Raw genomic sequence first — 18,298 nt, forward strand, 5'->3', positions numbered from 1 at the left:
CTACAATTATATTTATACAAACAAAATGCTTATATTTATACAAACAGCCCATATCTACAATTATGGAATGTTATGAAAATAGAAATTTTTTTTTTAATGCTGACACTGTTAAAAATAAGTCATAAATTAAGGAATTACTTTCCCAAACTGTTGCTTTAATTAAGGAAAAAAACAACAACATAATTTAGTTACATGTGTTGCTCATAGAATAAAAAATAAAAATGGTTTAGTTTAATTCATATCAACTAATTGGTGTGGCGCTGCGGATTAATGCGCCAGACTGCAACTTCAAGGTTGATGGTTCAAGCTCCCCCGTTGCTTCTCAAAGTCGCTATGGGTGGGAACCAACCTGACGGCACTTAACAACAACAACAACTAGTTGAAACTGATCAACAGCCACCACCAAGTGATTCGTTGGAGCACTCTGAAATGAATTTTGTTCAGCTTTCCCAGCTATGAGATTTTCCTTTATGCTGTTATTAAGTGTCATTCAGTTTGTTCCCACTCATAGTGGTTTTCTGCTCCCGTAAAGATTTACAGCCTCGGAAACCCTCTACAGGGTCACTGAGTCGGAACCGACTCCACTGCACATAACTACCACCAGCATCAGTCTCATTAGAGTGACTTCAAAAAAATAAAGGTCTAAATGAAAACAGTGGTTTCCAAGGGGATCTGCTGGTCCAGTTAAATTCAAAGCAGAGAGGTCAGCTCAGGTTATGACAACTGCTTTTTGGGATTCCAAAGGACTGATCTTGACCAGTATTCTCCAAGGACACAGGGCAACCACGGGGGTTTATTATGACTAAGTTTAGGAAATGAAAAACTGTAGTAAAGAGGAGAGGGCCAGGAAAGTTGTGTTGACGCATTTTCCCCCATCAGAGCAATGCACCTATTTATTCTTCAAGGGAACAAGGACTGTTCTATGATGATTTTGTTAGGAAACCTTATCCAATCCATTCTACAGCTCTGATCTTGCCTCTTCAGACGTCTTTTGTTCCCCAAACTCAAAGGACATTTAAAAGGAACACAATTTAAATCCCTTGAAGATGTCAAAAACAGCCCTTTTGTCATGGTGTACATTGAAGAGGGCAGAGTTCACTGGGGAAGGGTCGCACTGCCTTCAGAACTTCAGAAGTGTATAGACCTGGACAGAGGATATGTTGAGAAACAATCACCTCACAAGTTGACATTTTTAAAATAAAGGTTTGTATATGTGGCGCTGTAGGATAAGCACTCAACCATAAGGTTGGTTTGAACTGCAAGGTTGGTAGTTCAAACTCACCAGTCACTCCTTGGAAACCCTAAACAGGGTTGCTTTGGGTCGGAAGCAGTTAACAATAAAAACAACATAATTTTGTTACAATACTTTGTGACTTACCCTCATATTTAAACAGAAATTAAGACTCCTTACCAATGACCAAGAGCTTAGATGATGGTCTAAACAATTAACGGGCAACTGAATCTCTAAATGTAGAGAAAGTATTAAAACTCCAAGGCCCACAGATATAATGCTTAACCTCCTATAAGTTAATCAGCACCACAAATAAAAAACAACAGAAAAATGTTTCTGATACAGTCCTTATAAAATCTAGTAATTAAGTTGTTGTTGTTGTTAGGTACAGTGGAGTCGGTTCCCACTCATAACGACTTTATGTACAACAGAAGGAAACACTGCCCTTTCCTGCACTGGCCTCACAATTGTTGTGTTTGAGCCCACTGTTGCTGCCACTGTGTCAATCCATTTCACTGGGGGTCTTCCTCTTTCTCTCTGACCCTTCACTTCACATGACCATGACATTCTTCTCCAGGAACTGGTCTCTCCTGACATGTCCAAAGTGTCAGAGGCAAAGTCTTGCCATTCTTGCTTTTAAGGAGCACTCTGGCTGTATTTCTTCCAAGACAGACTTGTTCTTCTGACAGTCCATAGGACTTGCGTGATTCATTGCCAACACCATAATGCCAATGCATTGGTTCTTCTCTGGTCTTCCTTATTCAGTGTCCAGCGTACACATGCATATAAGGTGACTGATAATAAGGTTGTTGTTGTTAAGTACCATGGAGTCGGTTTCCAAGGCTGTAAATCTTTACGGGTACAGAACGCCTCATCTTTCTCCCGTGGAACTGCTGGTAGTTTCGAACTGCCGACCTTGAGGTTAGCAGCCCGATTTGTAACCACAACGCTACCAGAGCTCCTTGATAATAAGGTTAGACACACCTTAGTGCTCAAAGTGAACTTTTTGCTGGTTAATACTTTAAGGAATTATTTTGCAGCAGATTGGATTTCCTGAATGCTGCTTCTGTGAATATGGCTTGTGGTTCTAAGCAATGTGAGATCTTTGACAATTTCAATCTTTTCTCTATTTATCATGATGTGATTTATTGGTCCAGTGGTGAGGATTTTCGTTTTCGTTACCTTGAGGTGCCATCCACAAAGAAAGTTGTAGTCTTTGATCTTCATCAGTAAGTATTTGAAGTCCTCTTCACTTTAAGAAAACATGACAAATTAGCCAAGGAAAAGTACTGTCCCAGTTACTAGAAAGACAAACCAGGTAATGACCAGGAAATCTAAGATTCTACAGATGAATAGACATTTCTCTCATTCTTATTTAACCATTTTTAAAGGTGTCCGCTAAAGCTACGCCATCTTCTTGGAATACCACAGGTTATATTTACAGCTCTCAGGATTTCGGTCTTAGGTTTATTTATTACAGTAGATCTCAAAGCAGTAACATGTATTTTTTGGTTGTAGCTGTTAGGTGTTGCTGAGTTAACCCTGATTCACGGGGACTCCATGCACAACAGAACGAAACACTGCCCGGTTCCTGCGCAATCCTCACAACTGCTGATATTCTTGATTTCTTGGCTCCTCCAAATAGTACGATTCTGCTGTGTGCACTGTCTGGCAGCAAATCATCCATAACTCCCACCTCAACTGAATCCTCCACCTCAGCTATTACTGTTGCTCATTGTTACCTACCCAGGCATAAGGGAATTCATGTTTAATTCTAGACCAAGGAGCCCTGGTAGTGTAGTGGTTATGAATTGGGCTGCTAATCTCACAGTCAGCAGTTCGAAACTACTAGCTGTTCCGGTGGGGAAAGATGAGGCTTTCTGCTCCCATAAAGATTTACAGCCTTGGAAACCCTGTACAGGATCACTATGAGTAGGAACCGACTCCACAGCACATAACAACATCAACAATATTCTGCTATAATTAACCTTACTATTGTATCTTATTCTTTAGCTCTTACTCAGTTCTGTGCCCTGGCAAAAAAGGCTCACCTAGTTGCCCTGAACATTCTATTGAACCTTATGATCTAACTTTAAATGCTATGTGAGTAAGAAACTCCTGAAAACTTAGAAAGTCCTTACAATTTTAGGCAGTCTTCTAGGAGGTGTGATAAAAACTTTGCAATCCCAGATTAATGATTTGACCAACAAGAATAAAAGACACTCAAAAACAAGGAGGGAATTTTAATTATCCACTATGACAGCTTTGTCACGTTAGGCACATAAATAATTAATAACATTAATGCACATAATGCCAAAACAAATCATGCTAAGAACATCTGAAGCAATGCTACTGAATAGGCACAAATAGGTCAATAAGATGATGAAAACAACAGCTTGAAAATCTATAAATTCAGACACAATAGAGTACATTAACTGCAGTGTGTAGCATTTTAAGACAAACTGCTTAATGTATATCCCAGCACACCCGCTCCTCGCTCATCAGCATGTGAACACGGAGAAGATGGAGAAGATGGTTATCAGACCACAAAAGGAAGGATAGTCATTGCTTAACTGGCGAACCACGGAAAATCACGGCCCAGCCACGTTGACACTTAACCTTAATCAGAAGAACAAGCAGTGCACCTGGTTGTTCATCTTGCTTGGAAGGAGAAATGGCCAGATGTGCGACTGTATACTGATTCATGGGCTGTGGCCAATGGTTTGACTGGATGGTTAGGGGCTTGGAAAGTTCATGATTAGAAAGTTGGTAACAAGGAGAAGTGAGGAAGAAGTATGTGGATAAACCTCTTGGATTGGCCTAAAAAAAGTGAAGATATTTGTATCTCATGTGAATGTTTACCGGAGTTACCTTGGTGACTCAGGCGGATTTCATCAATTAAGTGGACAGGATGACACATTCTGTGGAAACTAACCATCCTCCTGCCCATTGCCCAGTGGGCACATGAACAAAGTGGCCATGGTGGCAGGGATGGAGTCCCTGAGCTCAGCAGCATGGACGTCCACACACCAAGGATGACTTGGCTAAGCCAATGCTGAGTGCCCAATCTGCCAGCAGCAGAAACCGACACCGAACCCACCATATGGGACCTACTGCCACCAAGAGAGGAGAGCCAGGAGGGGAGTGTGTCCTTTGGAACTGGAGTCCCTGCCCTGTAAGGCTCCTAGATCCAGGGGCAGATTGATACCAAGATGCCTGGAGAGCTCCAGGAAATGCTGGCCCCGCAGGCATTGAAGGGAGACAAGGGCCTTTCCCCAGAGCCGACAAAGAGGGAAAGCCTGTCGCTAGAGTCAGCACTTTCAAATTGGACATCTAGTTTCCCAAACAGAGCGACTACATTGCTCTGCGGTATTTGCAGCACGAGATAACTAAGCCATGCACCTGATCATTCATTACTGCCAGACTACACTACTAATGTGCAAAACAGCTAGCCAGCAGATTTTTTATGATTGTTGTAAATGCGAAATGCCAGCTAACGAGAGTCAATACACGAGGAGAAAGTGGTAACAAGATGCAGATACTGGAGTCCGGCTATACCATACAATCCTATTAAGTCTAAAGTCACTAACGCAAAACCAGTCACAGGGGCATGATGAAATGACAGCCTTAGTTCTAAAACACAGTGTTTGTACAACTGAGTTCTCACACTGTGGGGGTAGCCTAACTTTAAAAGGAAGGACAAATGCTTCTCTGTACAAAGAAGATGCGTATGTCCCACCTGATCAATTACTAGAAGGAAACCAAGACACCTGGGTAACTCTTAACACTATGAATGGTTCAGATATCCAAATTCTGGTGCTCTAACTATAATGACTAAGGAGCTCTGGTAGCGTAGGGGTTACGAATCGGGCTGCGAACCTTAAGGTCAGTGGTTCGAAACTACCAGCCGCTCCGCAGGAGAAAAATGAGGCTTTCTACTCCCGTAAAGATTTACACCCTCGGAAACCCTGTACAGGGTCGCTATGGGTCAGCTCCGACTCGAAGGCACTTAACAACAACAACAACTATAATGACTAGACAGCCAGTTGTTTATAATTTGGGAACCTGGACCTTCATAGCATGTTCCAACACTTGGATAAATCTAACTTACTGAACAAATGGCAATCATGCAGAATTTCCCTTTCAAATTTGCACTACATGAATACTCTGTTAGAGAACAAATGTACTCTTTTTCCAGGTCATATAGGAAAAAGGAATGACAAAAATGTCTACCTTTGTGAGGCCATATTACAGTAACTGGAGTCCTGGTGTGGCACTACAGGGCGATATACTGGACCACAAAGTCAGCTTGAGCCACAAGGTCGGCGGTTCAAACCCACCAGTAGCTCCTCGGAAGCCCTATACAGGGTTGCTATGAGTCGGAACCGATTCAACAGCAGTTAACAACAACAATTACATTAACTATAACTCACTGTGGTTAGCAGTCCAGTACAGCGCTACACCAGGACATACTTGTTAAACATGTAAAGAATGTAGCAAACCACCTTAAAATGAAGTTGACTTTGACCTTGCATGCTGTGATCACAGAAGACATCCATAGTTGATCTTTGCAAACTACCCTTGAGACAAACATCTAAACAACCACCTTCATCTCTAACCTTGAAGAAAACATCTCTAAACGTAGAGAAGACACAACACAGTCTTTGAGCTCATGCTGGCCTTTCTTTTGTGAGGCCCAGGTGAGAATTGTACATTTAAACCCTGAAGTTCTGCACACTCACTGAGAAGGCAGAGGCAAAGAAACCCTCCCCTAGTCGTTTTCTCTGAAGACCAAGAACCTGTTGAGATTCGGCCAGCTGCAGCTGATTTTAATTCCCTAGCCAGGAGGGATCTCTGACAAGTTCAAACCCTAAACTTGAAGTCTAAAGATCTGGACGCTAACCACTGAATGAACATGAATTGTAATCATTCAGATTCTTGGCTTCTGAATGAATGTTACAAGGTCTTCCTTGTGTGCCTAGTTGTGAAAATGTTGCAGTAAAATAAAGGGGGTTATGCATGGCAAACACAAGCATCTCTATTAATTTTCTGAGATTCAATCCTACACAGAAGAGGTGGGTATGTGTTTGATCCCTATGTTGACAGATAAGGAAACTGAAGTACAGAGATGCTAAGTTACTTGTCCACAGTTACTCGGGTCTTTTCCCATCCTCCTCTTGGGCTCCCCGCCTCAGCTAGGAAACGATGGAGCTTCGGTGTTGAACCCCGGATGTATGACTCCAGAGCTGAAACTTATAAGGCAGGGGGCTTATTTGAGGTCAGAATTTGGTCCCTAGATGTGCCTTGTTTGGCTGAGAGAGTGGTTACTATTTTACATCTTAATTTAATCTGGATGAGCTGTCAATATTTTTAAATTGGGAGATTTCATCTCAAATAGCCATTTGGGACTTTGTTTGAGGAAATGAGATCTGGGTTCACTGTCTTGTATGCCATGCACCTCACGTGGCTCACTGTGCTCGGCTGCAGTCCTTGCCTGGCTCTGCTAGCCTGTGTCACTGCCTTCCTTCCACACAGAATTGAAGGATACTCTACTCTCACCCCTGTGGGTGTCCACTCTCCACTTTCATGTGCTAGGGGCTCTGAAGGAAGACAAGCTTGAGAACAAGACTTGCTAGTCCTGGGACTCCTGAGGAGACAGGAGAGGAATCTCCACTTTGCTCAGAGAAGAGCTAGGGAGGAAGTGAGAGGCGGGGGGAGCTGAGATTGTGGCAAAGAACGCAGGAGCCCAGGGGATGGACCATGCACTCATCTGCCCCCAGCCCCAGACTCTCTCCAGAACTCCAGACCTTAGGGATCCCATGGCTTACTGGACACCTCTCCCTGGACATCTCCCAGGCTCATCCTATCCACTGGGTACCACACCGGCCTCAGTGGCTCTTGAAACCGCTTCTTAAGATGCCATCTCAGGGGTGGCCCAACTATCTCCTAGTGCCCCACTGGACCTTACCCTGGATGCTTCTCTCCCTCTCCCTTCCAGTCTACCAGCCTCAGTATCCCCTTCTGATGCAGTCTCCATAAAATAGCCAGGTTTCCTCTTTGGTATATCAGCTTTCTATAACCAAACCTGCCTCTGGCTGGTCCTCCCATTATAATCCTCCATGGCTCTGCAGTAATCCCAGGCCTCTGCTCTCCCCTCTCCATTTATAGCCAAGTCCACTTCACTTTTCCATTGACATTTTTTGGCATTTGGGGACCTCTTTATTTAACCAACCCCTCAGTTTAAAACCCTCTCGTGACTCTTCATTTCTCCCAGAGCAATAGCCAAAGTCCCCGTAGGATCTGTCCCCTTCCATATCATCCTCTTGCCCCCATCTCCTCATACTCTTTCCACTCCCACCCTGAAACTCCCTCTGCTCCAGCCAGACTGAACGTCCAGCAGATCCTTGAACAGGACAAGGCTTCAGCCTCAGGGCCTCATCAAAGCCTTTTCCTTTGTTTGATTTACTGTTTTCTCACATATCCTCCCGGCTCTTCTCCTTCACCTTGCTTCATTCTTCATCTCCTTACTGTTTCTTTCTTTTTTAAAAGCACACAACACAACACAATCCCTTCTAACGGAGCCCTAGTGGCATTGTAGGATTAGGATGTGCACTGGACTGTTAACCGCAAGATCAGCAGTTTAAACCCATCAGCAGCTCCTGGGGGAACAAGGAGGCATTCTGCTCCCTGAAAGATTTACCATCTCTAAAACCCTATACATGGTCACTATGAATTGGAATCCAGTTGATGGCAGCGGGCTGAGTTTTATCTCTTGTACCATCTTACATCATTTTACTACTATTTTGGGCATCTGGATCTGTGCCTCTCCCACTGCCCTTACCAAGCCATTCCTGGGTTCCATCAGCTCTGCCCAAACCCCAAATGATTTCCCTACTTTGAGCTTCAGCTTCCCCTTTTGCCACACTTACTTCCTAGAATTATTGGGATATAGTGATTTTGAGAATTAAAAGCGTCACTGTACTTTGTACGCATAGAACAATACTTAACTCATGTCTCACTGCTGAACCTGGGGAAACTGAGGCAGGGCCAAGAAAAGGAACCTCCTCAAAGTCACAAGCTCAGGATCCCCTGTCTTACCGCACAACACTGCCTAAGTCACCACCATTCAATTTCAAAGTTACTCTGGCCATAGAACCAAGAGGGTATTGAAGGTGGCAAGAATCTCTTGATACCCGAGATCGCGAAAGTCAAACGGATCGTAGGGAGAAGTTGGGAGTCAGTCCGATCACGAGAATACTGAGTGTTGGAACTCTCCAACTCTGATCAGCAGGGAGCTCTCCAACAGGCCCCGAACCTCGGCGTCCTCACCTGATTTTTCCACTTTCACCTTCACCGGGAACATGGTTTGGACTCCGGGTCTGGCTAGCTGGGTCAGATGAGTCCCAAAGCGCTTGTGGTCATCAGTCAAGGCCCGGGCCCGCGCGTAGACTTCAAAGATAAGTGTTTGGCCAGTTCACAACCCTCAGCGATGTCCGGCTGCGACCACCACCTCCCTGTTTTCCCATTTGTGGGCGGTCCCGTTCGGCAATATCTTGTTTCCATTGGTCAACGTACCCGTCGATCTCGTATCATGACCAATTGGTAGTTCATGCCGAGGACTCCTCGGTCTATGTTCCACCTTCTGGGGGGCGTTTCCGGAAACAAACCAACGACAGTCCAGGTCGTATCTTGGGAGGTGTAGTTCAAGCTCCTGAGACTCCTTAAGAATAACAACGCCTGCGCCTCGCGGGGCACAGTGGGAGACGTAGGACCTGACATCATGAGGCTTTTTGGGACTTGTAGTTCTAGAAGCGCAGAGTAACACCAATTTAGTTATCTGTTGTTCTTGCAAAGTGCTGTGGAGTCGGTTCCAACTCATAACGACCCTGGAAAGGATTCCGAGGAGCAGCGGTGGGTTTGAGCCCTAACCTTGTGGTTAGCAATCCAGTGCTTATCCTATAGTGCCGCAGCAGGACTCCAATTCAGTATAGACAAGATTTAATGAACTGGAGAAACCCTTCTTGTCCTTAGTAGGAAAACAATTCTGGGGTTAGGTGTCCACACAGGACATATCTCTTACTGTGCTGTCGCTTTGTTACTACATGTAACCAACATGTTAATCTCTTTTTAGGCAAATCCTCATTCATTTAACAAATATTTATTGTCCCTGGCACTCTTCCAGCCATTGAATTCAAAACAAACTAAAATTCTTGCCCTGATGAAGTTTATATTTTACAGGATGAGTGAAAGATAATAAATAGGTACAATAGTCTCCTTCAAATTGATTGTAGTTTTTGTTCCAGCTGGTTCTAACTCATAGAGACCCCTGGATTGGGTTTCCAAGGAGCGACTGACGGGTTTGAACTGCAGACATTTCAATGAGCAGTCTGGTGCTTATCCCTGCAGCTCCATACCAGTTTGGCTGACACAAAGACTAAACCCTGGAAGGGACATATCACAGAGGGGTGAAGAGTTTGAAATAGGAGGATCAAGAAAGGCTTTCTTTGAAAAGTTCTTGGATATTTCTATTGCTGCAGACAATAGAACTTTCTTCAGAAAATGAGAAACTTTCATTAACCACATACCAGGGTAAGTAAAAAAAGTATTGGTACAAAATCATAGAAATGGTTATTAAACAAAAATATCAAAATGTGAAGCAATTGCTTCTCGACATATCCTTCATCTAGGTCTATACACTTCTGAAAGTGGTGTTTCCATCTGTCTAATGCTTTGAAAACTGGACAGTGAATAAGGAAAACCAAAGAGGAATTGATGTTCCTGAATTCTGATGGTGACGAAGAATATTGAAATGACCACAGACAACCGGAAGAACAAACAAAGCTGTCTTAGAAGAAATACAGCCAGAATGCTCCTTAGAAGTGAAGATGGCAAGACTTTCTCTAAAATACTTTGGATGTGTCATCGGGAGGGAACAGTCCCGGGAGAGGGGTATCATACTTAGTAAAGTGGAGAGTCATTGGATTGACACAATGGCCACAACAGTAGGATCAAACAACAATTGTCAGCATGGTGCAGGACTGACCAGTGTTTTCGTGTTGTTCAGAGGGTTGCTGAGTAGAAGCCAACTAGACAGCAACTAACAACAAGGACAGCCCTTTTCTGAAGAATTCTGCACTCTGACTTACACCATGTCAAAACATCCGTTTGAGCATCTTTGAGGGTCTCATATTGTGTTCCTTTTCAATGTTCTTTGTGTTTGGGGAACAAAAAGATGTCTGAATGGGTACAACCAGGGCTGTAGGGTGGATGGCTAAGGCTTCTCAATGGAAATCTCATAGCACAGCCCTTGTTACTTGCAAAGAATGAGCAGGTACATTGTCGTAATGAAAAAAAAATACCTTAAGTGAAACTTGCCTGGCCTTTTCCTCAAAAATGCGGTTTTCAATTTTCTTTGAACTTTCCCATAAGTCCCCATGATCATCTTGTGTCCTTCAAGAAAATCTATCAAGATGACCCCTTTGGAATCTTAAAAAAGTTTACCATTGACCTTCTGAGCTGACCTCTTTGCCTTGAATTTAACTGGCTTAGCAGGTCCCCTCAGAAGTCAGTGTTTTGACTGAATCTTGTTTTGAAGGCACCCTAAGGAGACTAAGACAAGTGTCTTACTGAGAGAACTTGTCTGCAGGCATCCACTAATCACCACAGAGACATGTTTAAACATATTTTGTTTGGAATAAACCTGTGCATGTATGAACTGGAACCTTCATAGCAGTACGTCTTTTTGACTTACCCTCAAATGTCTTGTTGTGTTATTAAGTGCCATCGAGTCAATTCCGACCCATAGTAATTCTGAGGAACAGCTAGTAAGCTTGAACTGCCAACCTTATAGTTCGAACTGACTTTGCAGTCCAGCGCATTAACCCACAGCTCCACAGTCCAGGTAAGTACCAGGTGGTAGCATTGGCATCTATGCTTCTGAAGAGAATACCGAGACCCAGGATGAGAAATTCATGTGTTTAAATTCATGTATTAGTACAGGATAGCAGCCCTTAGAAATGGATGCACTATTTCCTTGTTCAAAAGCAAAGATGTCACTTTGAGGACTAAGGTGCATCTGACCCAGGCCATGGTATCTTCAGTAACCTCATATGCACATGAAAGTTGAACAATGAAAAAAGACGATCATAGAAGAATTGATGCATTTGAGTTATAGTGCTGGAGGAGAATATTAAAAGTTCCATGGACTGCCAAAAGAAACAAATCTGTGTTGAAAAAATACAGCCAGAATGCTTCTTAGAAGCCAGGATGGCCATACTTTGTCGCTCATACTTCGGACATCATATCAAGAGGGACTAGTCCCTGGAGAAGGACATCTTGCTTGGTAAAGTGAAGGGTCAGTGAAAAAGAAGACCCCCAACGAGATGGATTGGCTCAGTGGCAGCAGCAATGGGCTCAAGCATAAAGGATTGTGAGGCTGTTGCAGGACCGGACAGTGTTTCATTCTGTTGAGCATAGGGTTGCTCTGAGTTGGCACTAACTTGATAGCACCTATCAACACTATTCCACTCTTGGTTCTTCATCTGCAAAATAGAGTTCCTTATTTAAAAAGTTCCTATTTCAATGGATTATGAGTGAAGAATATTCAGTGAAAACACACACAAAGTAAACACTCAACAAATATTTCTGAATATTAATAATCATCTTATGCTTTTACCCCCAAAAAAATACCAGGAAGTCAATATTGAGAATCAGGGTACTTTATTGAAGGATATCAACAGAGACCAAGGGAGATGCGACTCAGTCTTGGTGGGCTCAAAAGTAAGCCTAGAGCACGGGAACCCATCCTGAGAGAAGGTCTGTGCAGGAGGTGTCAGGGCGTGCCCAGAGGTATGGTGAAGGAGAGGTAGTCTCCGAGGGCACCCCAACGGGGTCGGTAGATCTGGAAGATGGTGATCCAGGTGGTGAGCACAATTACCCAGAAGAGGAAGCCCACAGCTGACCGCCAGACATCTGTAGGGGGAACCAGAGTGGGGGTGCTTGGTCTGTAGCCACTCTGTGGGCTCGCCCAGCACAGTTTCCTTCTTTTTAACAGAGTTCCAAGATTCTGGAACTTCCATCATCCCCTCTCACCAAAGCTCCAGCTTCCCTCTCCCTCTACCCCTTCCTGTGTGTCAGACTCACAGCCCTTGATTTGGCTCTGCTCCGTGTAAGCGGGGGCAAGGAAGGCCTCTCGGAAGAACCAGAAGATGTTGACCAACCAGAGGAAAGGCAGGAAAGCAAACCCACCTGGAGAGAAAAAGACAATTTAGACCTTCCCCATCACCCTCCAAGGAGCTTTGGTAGCGTAGTGGTTACAAATCGGGCTGTGAGCCTTAAGGTCAGCAGTTCGAAACTACCAGCCGCTCAGCGGCAGAAAGATGAGGCGGTCTGCTCCCGTAAAGATTTACAGCCTCGGTCGCTATGAGTCGGACCCGACTCCACGGCACATAACAACAACAATAACATCACCCTCCAGGCTCTGATGAGGTCTACTTGCAAAATCCTCCCTCACACGCAAATGAAGAGCTCTGCTCTCAAAGGTTTGGGAATCCTGGTTCCTTCCTGGGCTCCAGAAATCCGAGTCTGCAGCCACTCCTTCCTCAAGACCCAGGAACTCGACACTAGAAGTCCAATCCTATGGACCTCTCCTCCTTCTAGACCCAGGAGTGTGCTCCTTCAGATTCCTCCATCCAGGAACACAGGCCCCCAAGATTCTCTTCCAACAGCCCCCAATCTTCCCCTCTCTTGGGCCCCAGGAATCTAGGGCCTCAGTCGTCTCTTTTCTCAGAATCCAAGGTCTTCGCCTAAAACTCAGTAATCCGAAACCCCAGCCCCTTTACTATCTTAGACGGATCAGACCCCCAAGGCCCTCCTCCCTCAGGTTTATTAGTCCAATCTCCCATCTCTCTTCTCCTGGGACCCTAGGCAACCGGTCCTTACCCAGGTAGTACTTCCGACACAGGTTCAACTTCTCCTCGTTGGACACTCGCTCCAAGTTCATAGTTGCTTAGGTCCTGAGTTGTCCCAGGGGTCTCTGGGGCAAGACCCAAGTCTTGATCGTTAAATGACAGATGCGAGGATCGCCAACAACCACGCCCTTGTCACGACAAAACGGACACAAACTCAGGGGGTGCCTTTACTGAAAGAAGGACATCTCCGCCCCAACTGCAAGCTGACTGGGCTAAAACGTTCTTTGTTTATTGGGTTCTGCGAAACTACCCCCAACTCACCAGTGAAGTGGAACCCTACTTTCTCTGGCTTGATGCTCTTGTACTTTCAGTCGCGGACGTCTGCAGGAGGTGTCGCAGGTATCTCTGGAGCTTGTAGTCTTTTGGGGGTTAGCGGGAAGGGTGAGGAAACGTAGTGCGCATGCGCTTGCTGGGAACTCCGGTCAGAGATTCTGTGCGGAAGGCAAAAGCCACCAATACACAAGCGTGTGAGAAGCGCCCCGAGGCAGAGACGAACTACACTTCCCAGCGCTCCTAAGGAACGGAAGTGACGTAAGGAGCAGACGGGGTTGGAGGGTTCGGGTAAAAATGGCTGAATATTTAGCTTCGATATTCGGAACTGAGAAGGACAAGTGAGAACGGGAGTAGGGAGTGACCCCTCGGGAGAGCCGGGGACGGGGCATTTGGGTCCCAAATGACTGGGCGGCTTGGGGTGGTGTTTCTGGGGTGTCCGGCCTCCCCGGCCCTCAGTTCACCTCTGTCTTTGCACCTCTTCCAGGGTTAACTGCTCTTTTTACTTTAAGATCGGGGCCTGCCGGCACGGGGACCGGTGCTCCCGGCTTCACAACAAACCGACGTTCAGCCAGGTGAGGCCCAGTACGGAGCTCAGGGGGTTAACGCCTCTTGGTCCTTCCCCTTTTGTCGTCCATCATCATGAGGTCCCGCCTTTTCCATGTTTGTAAGGCCCACATCACCTTCAAGCTCGACACCCCACTTCCTCTCCCCGCTCCGGGAGCCTAGCCACGCCCCGTAAAACGCCACCCTTGGGCTGTCCATCACTGCTAGGTATTCCGTGTCTTGGTTTCCTTTGGGCCAAGCGTCGCTGCAGCTCTCAATGTGCCTGGGCTCTGCCTCGGCTGCCAAGTGCCCCCCACATGTAGTCTCTGCTCCAAGACCTTTGCATGTATCTCTACCCTGTGCTCAGACCCCACTCCTTTTAACTCTGTTCAGACCATAGTGCTGCTCAACTTGTACCGGAATCCACAGAACACGGCCCAAACTGCAGATGGATCGCACTGTGAGTGAGGGGCTGAACTTGGGGGCAGGACAGACAGCCCCCCCCCAACAGGCCACCCTCCTGATCCCACCCTGCCCCCCTCCTCCAGGTCACGTCAGCGACGTGGAAGTGCAGGAACACTATGATAACTTCTTTGAGGTGAGGGTTGTAAGGGATGGGTTGGGTGTCCTGTGGGCCAGAAGTTCAACAAAGTTCTGCCTGGTTTTCTCCAGGAGGTGTTCACAGAACTGCAGGAGAAGTATGGGGAGATTGAAGAGATGAATGTGTGTGATAACCTGGGAGACCATCTCGTGGGAAACGTCTACGTCAAGGTGCCTGATGTCTCCCCATTGTTGTTGTTTGGGACTGTTGAGTTGACTCCTGTGGACCTTGCATACTACCTAGTCCTGTGCTGATGGTTGGCAGCCACTGTGTCAGTCCCTCTCATTGAAGGTCTTCCTCTTAATTACTAAAACTCTGTACCAAGCATGATGTACTTCTCCTGAGAGCATGTCCAAATTACGTGAGACAAAGTCTTGCCATCTTTGCTTCTAAGGAACATTCTGGCTGTACTTATTCCAAGACAGATTTGTTCCTTCTTCTGACAGTTCAGGGTATATTGAATATTCACCAACACCATAATTCAAATGCATCAATTCTTCAATCTTCCTTATTTTTTGTTCAGGGTTGTAACCTTTCACTATACTTATTCATGCATTGCATCTGCAAAAGCATACATGTGAAGCAATTGAAAACTTCATGGTTTGGGTAAAGCAGGCATATTTTAGTCCTCAAAGTGCCACTTTTGCTCTTTAACCTTTAAAGAGGTCTCTTGCAACATATTTTCCATATGCAGTATACCATTTGACTTGTTTACTGCTTCCATGGGTGTTCGTTGATTGTGGATCCCAGTAAAATGAAATCCTTGACAACTTCAATCTTTTCTCCATTTGTCATGATGCTGTTTGTTGGTCCAGTTGTGAAGATTTGTGTTTTCTGTTGAGGTGTAAGCCATACTGAAGGCTGTGTGGTTGCCTCGTCTGCATATCACAGGTTGTTAATGAGCATTTCTTCACTTAGACTAGCTCCTTGGATTATTTGCTCAGCATCCAGATTAAGTATAGTGAAAGGATACAACCCTGGTGTGCACTTCGCTGATTTAAAACCACCCAGTATCCCTTGTTCTGTTCAAATGACTGCCTCTTGGTCCATATACAGATTCTACTTGAGCACAATTAAGTGTTCTGAAATTCCAATTCTTTGCAGTTATTCTTAATCTGTTATGGTCAAATACTTTTATGTAGTCAATAAAACAGAGTTACTCATCTCTCTGGTATTCTCTTTCAGCCAAGAGCCAGCTGACATCAGTAGTGATACCCTTCTGAATCCAGTTTTGGTTTCTGGCACTTCCTTACTGCTGTACTGCTGTAACCATTTCTGCACGATCTAAGGCAACGTTTTATGAGCATGTGATATTAATGCTATTGCTCAATAATTTCTGTGTTCTGTTGGATCATTTTCCTTTGCAATGGTTACAAATAGGGATATCTTCCCATTGGTTGGCCAGATAGCTGTCTTCCAAATTTCTTAGCACAAATGTGTGCTTCCAGCATTGCATCTGTTTATTGAAACGTCTCAACTAGTATTCCTTCAGTTCCTGGAACCTTGCTTTTCACTAATACTTTCAGTGCCAGTTTGACTTCTTCCTTCAGTACCATTGGTTCTTAATCATATGTTACCTCCTGAAATGGCTGAACAATTCTTTTTGTGTATTCCTTCCCTCTTCTTTTGATGCTTCCTGAATTAAGAAACATTTTGCCCATAGACTCCTTTAATAGAGCAACTCAGGAAATGAATGTTTTCTTCTGTTCTCTCAGCTTGAGAAATGCTGAGTGTGTTTCTTTCCTTTTGGTTTTTAAACTCCAGGTCTTTGTACATTTCATAATAATACTTTGTCTTCTTGAACACCTTTTTGAAATCTGTTCAACTCTTTTATCATTTCGTCCATTTGTGGTTATGAGATGGACTGCAATCCGCAAGCTCAGCAGTTCGAATCTGCCAGCTGCTGTGCAGGAGAAAGATGAGGCTTTCTGCTTCTGTAAAGATTTACATAAATGCCTTGGAAACTCTATACTGGGTCGCTCTGAGTCAGAACCGACTCCACGGCACACAATTACCACCACTACCACCACTCTGCTCAAGAACAAGTTTCAGAGTCTTTTCTGACATCCATTTCAGACTCTTTTTCTTTGCTACCTTTATAATGATCATTTGCTTTCTTTATGTATGATACCCTTGATGTGATCCCACAACTCTTGTGGGCTTCAGTCATGATTGTTCACCTAATCTTGAGATGATCTCTAAATTTAAGTGGGATGTATGCAAAGTAATACTTTGGTTCTTATGTCCTTGTTTTAATTTTCGTCATCTTCAATTTGACTTGCATTATGAGAATGAGAGCCTAGAATCAGAAGCATCTCAGTGTCAAACAAGCATGACTGAAGCCTCATGACTTGAGGTTCATTGCTAAATCCTATTTGTCCCTAAAACTGCCAACTGACTAGTCCCCAGAAGATTTCGGAGTTTGATTGTCAACCCTGACTCACTTTCCCCTTAGTTCCGGCGGGAAGAGGATGCAGAGCGGGCTGTGACTGAACTCAATAACCGCTGGTTCAATGGGCAGGCCGTGCACGCTGAGCTCTCTCCTGTTACTGATTTCCGGGAGTCATGCTGTCGGCAGTATGAGATGGGGTACGGTGGTGGTACAGGGACGGGACGGGCATTCGGAGGGCCGGGGTCCTGCATGTGTAAGTGGGCAGTGATGTCAAAAGGTCTCCTTCTGTCCAGGGAATGTACGCGCGGCGGCTTCTGCAACTTTATGCACCTTCGCCCCATCTCCCGGAACCTTCGCCGGCAGCTCTATGGGCGGGGATCTCGGCGCAGGTACCTCAAGACTAGCCTTCCAAGACTCAGCCTACCCCAAGGCCAGACCATCTACCCTGAAATGAGACTGATCCTGTGTTGTAATTGCTGTGGGTTAATGTGCAAGACTGCAAAGCCATTTGAACTGCAAGGTTGGCAGTTCAAGATCACCAGCGGCTCCTCAGAAACCCCTATACAGGGTTACTATGGGTCGGAACCGACTCGACGGCACTTAACAACAACAAGCCCTTTGTACCCTAAAAATAGCCCCAACCTGCACCCTGATATCAGCATCTAAGTCTTGACCCACAGACCTACCCAAATCCCCACCCAAGATTAGTCTGAACTTCTCCCAGATCAACCCAACTCCTTCCTTCTAGATTAATTACCCTAGGAACCCGTCTTGCCCCAATGCAGGGAGGCAGGTCTTCAAGATCTGCCCACTGCTTACTCCCCATGACTCTAACCTTTCCACTCCTGCTTCCAGGTCACCTCCGAGGTCCCATGCTGGCCACCGTCCCCGAGAAAGGAATCGCCGGCGTTCCCCAGACCACCGACATGGCCGTTTTTGAAACTCTGGCCCCCTTGTCCTCTACCCTTGACAGGCACAGTTCCTCTTCTGACCCCTCCTCAGAACTTCCCTCCCTTTCCATCCCCACCTCCCGGGCTCCGGAACTCCACAATGAAATCTGTTGGACGCAGGGACCTAATAAAGTACGTATTTGTTAGCTTGTGGGCTGGAGTTTCTTCTCCACCCCCATGTCTCCTAACAAAAGGGGAAGTGGGGTTGGGTTCCGGTCAGAACCTCGGCAGCGGAACTTCACACAACAGGTGGGGAAGCAGCAGCCCCGAGCCCTAGAGGCCCCTAAATGGGACTGGTGGGGTGGGAACACCTTTGAATAGGAAACCGCAGAACTTTCA

At 45.4% G+C, this 18,298-nt stretch overlaps 3 protein-coding genes across 3 annotated transcripts in view; 1 reads left to right on the forward strand and 2 right to left on the reverse strand.

Moving 5' to 3' along the window:
- The window catches only part of LIN37 (lin-37 homolog (C. elegans)), a 25,233-nt gene extending 16,546 nt beyond the window's left edge, over window positions 1-8,687 (reverse strand). The window contains exon 1 of the mRNA XM_006867350.1: window positions 8,561-8,687. Coding sequence (XP_006867412.1) covers window positions 8,561-8,594 — 34 coding nt within the window. The 5' untranslated portion in view covers window positions 8,595-8,687. The remainder of the gene's footprint in view (window positions 1-8,560) is intronic.
- A 3,359-nt stretch (window positions 8,688-12,046) lies between these two features.
- On the reverse strand, window positions 12,047-13,372 carry PSENEN (presenilin enhancer gamma secretase subunit). Its single transcript, XM_006867351.1, has 3 exons — window positions 13,172-13,372; window positions 12,374-12,478; window positions 12,047-12,202 (listed from the first exon to the last, which is right to left on the reverse strand). The coding sequence occupies exons 1-3, from the start codon at window positions 13,230-13,232 to the stop codon at window positions 12,063-12,065; spliced, it is 306 nt and encodes a 101-aa protein (XP_006867413.1). The 5' UTR covers window positions 13,233-13,372; the 3' UTR covers window positions 12,047-12,062.
- Window positions 13,373-13,721: 349 nt separating this feature from the next.
- On the forward strand, window positions 13,722-18,071 carry U2AF1L4 (U2 small nuclear RNA auxiliary factor 1-like 4). The gene is made up of 6 exons (XM_006867352.1): window positions 13,722-13,811; window positions 13,958-14,045; window positions 14,689-14,787; window positions 17,073-17,206; window positions 17,303-17,398; window positions 17,865-18,071. Exons 1-6 carry the CDS (start codon window positions 13,768-13,770, stop codon window positions 17,947-17,949), a joined length of 546 nt encoding a protein of 181 aa, XP_006867414.1. The 5' UTR covers window positions 13,722-13,767; the 3' UTR covers window positions 17,950-18,071.
- The last annotated feature ends 227 nt before the right edge of the window (window positions 18,072-18,298 follow it).

Source organism: Chrysochloris asiatica, unplaced genomic scaffold, assembly GCF_000296735.1.
Source record: "Chrysochloris asiatica unplaced genomic scaffold, ChrAsi1.0 scaffold00104, whole genome shotgun sequence".
NCBI classification, from domain to species: Eukaryota; Metazoa; Chordata; class Mammalia; order Afrosoricida; family Chrysochloridae; genus Chrysochloris; species Chrysochloris asiatica.

Coding starts and splice junctions, on each gene's coding strand:
- PSENEN (XM_006867351.1), bottom strand. CDS start 13,232: ATGAACTTGGAGCGAGTGTCCAACGAGGAGAAGTTGAACCTGTGTCGG. Junction 12,479..13,171: donor GTGTCGGAAGTACTACCTGG/GTAAGGACCGGT, acceptor TTTTCTCTCCAG/GTGGGTTTGCTTTCCTGCCT. Junction 12,203..12,373: donor GCAGAGCCAAATCAAGGGCT/GTGAGTCTGACA, acceptor TTCCCCCTACAG/ATGTCTGGCGGTCAGCTGTG.
- U2AF1L4 (XM_006867352.1), top strand. CDS start 13,768: ATGGCTGAATATTTAGCTTCGATATTCGGAACTGAGAAGGACAA. Junction 13,812..13,957: donor TTCGGAACTGAGAAGGACAA/GTGAGAACGGGA, acceptor CACCTCTTCCAG/GGTTAACTGCTCTTTTTACT. Junction 17,207..17,302: donor TGTCGGCAGTATGAGATGGG/GTACGGTGGTGG, acceptor CCTTCTGTCCAG/GGAATGTACGCGCGGCGGCT.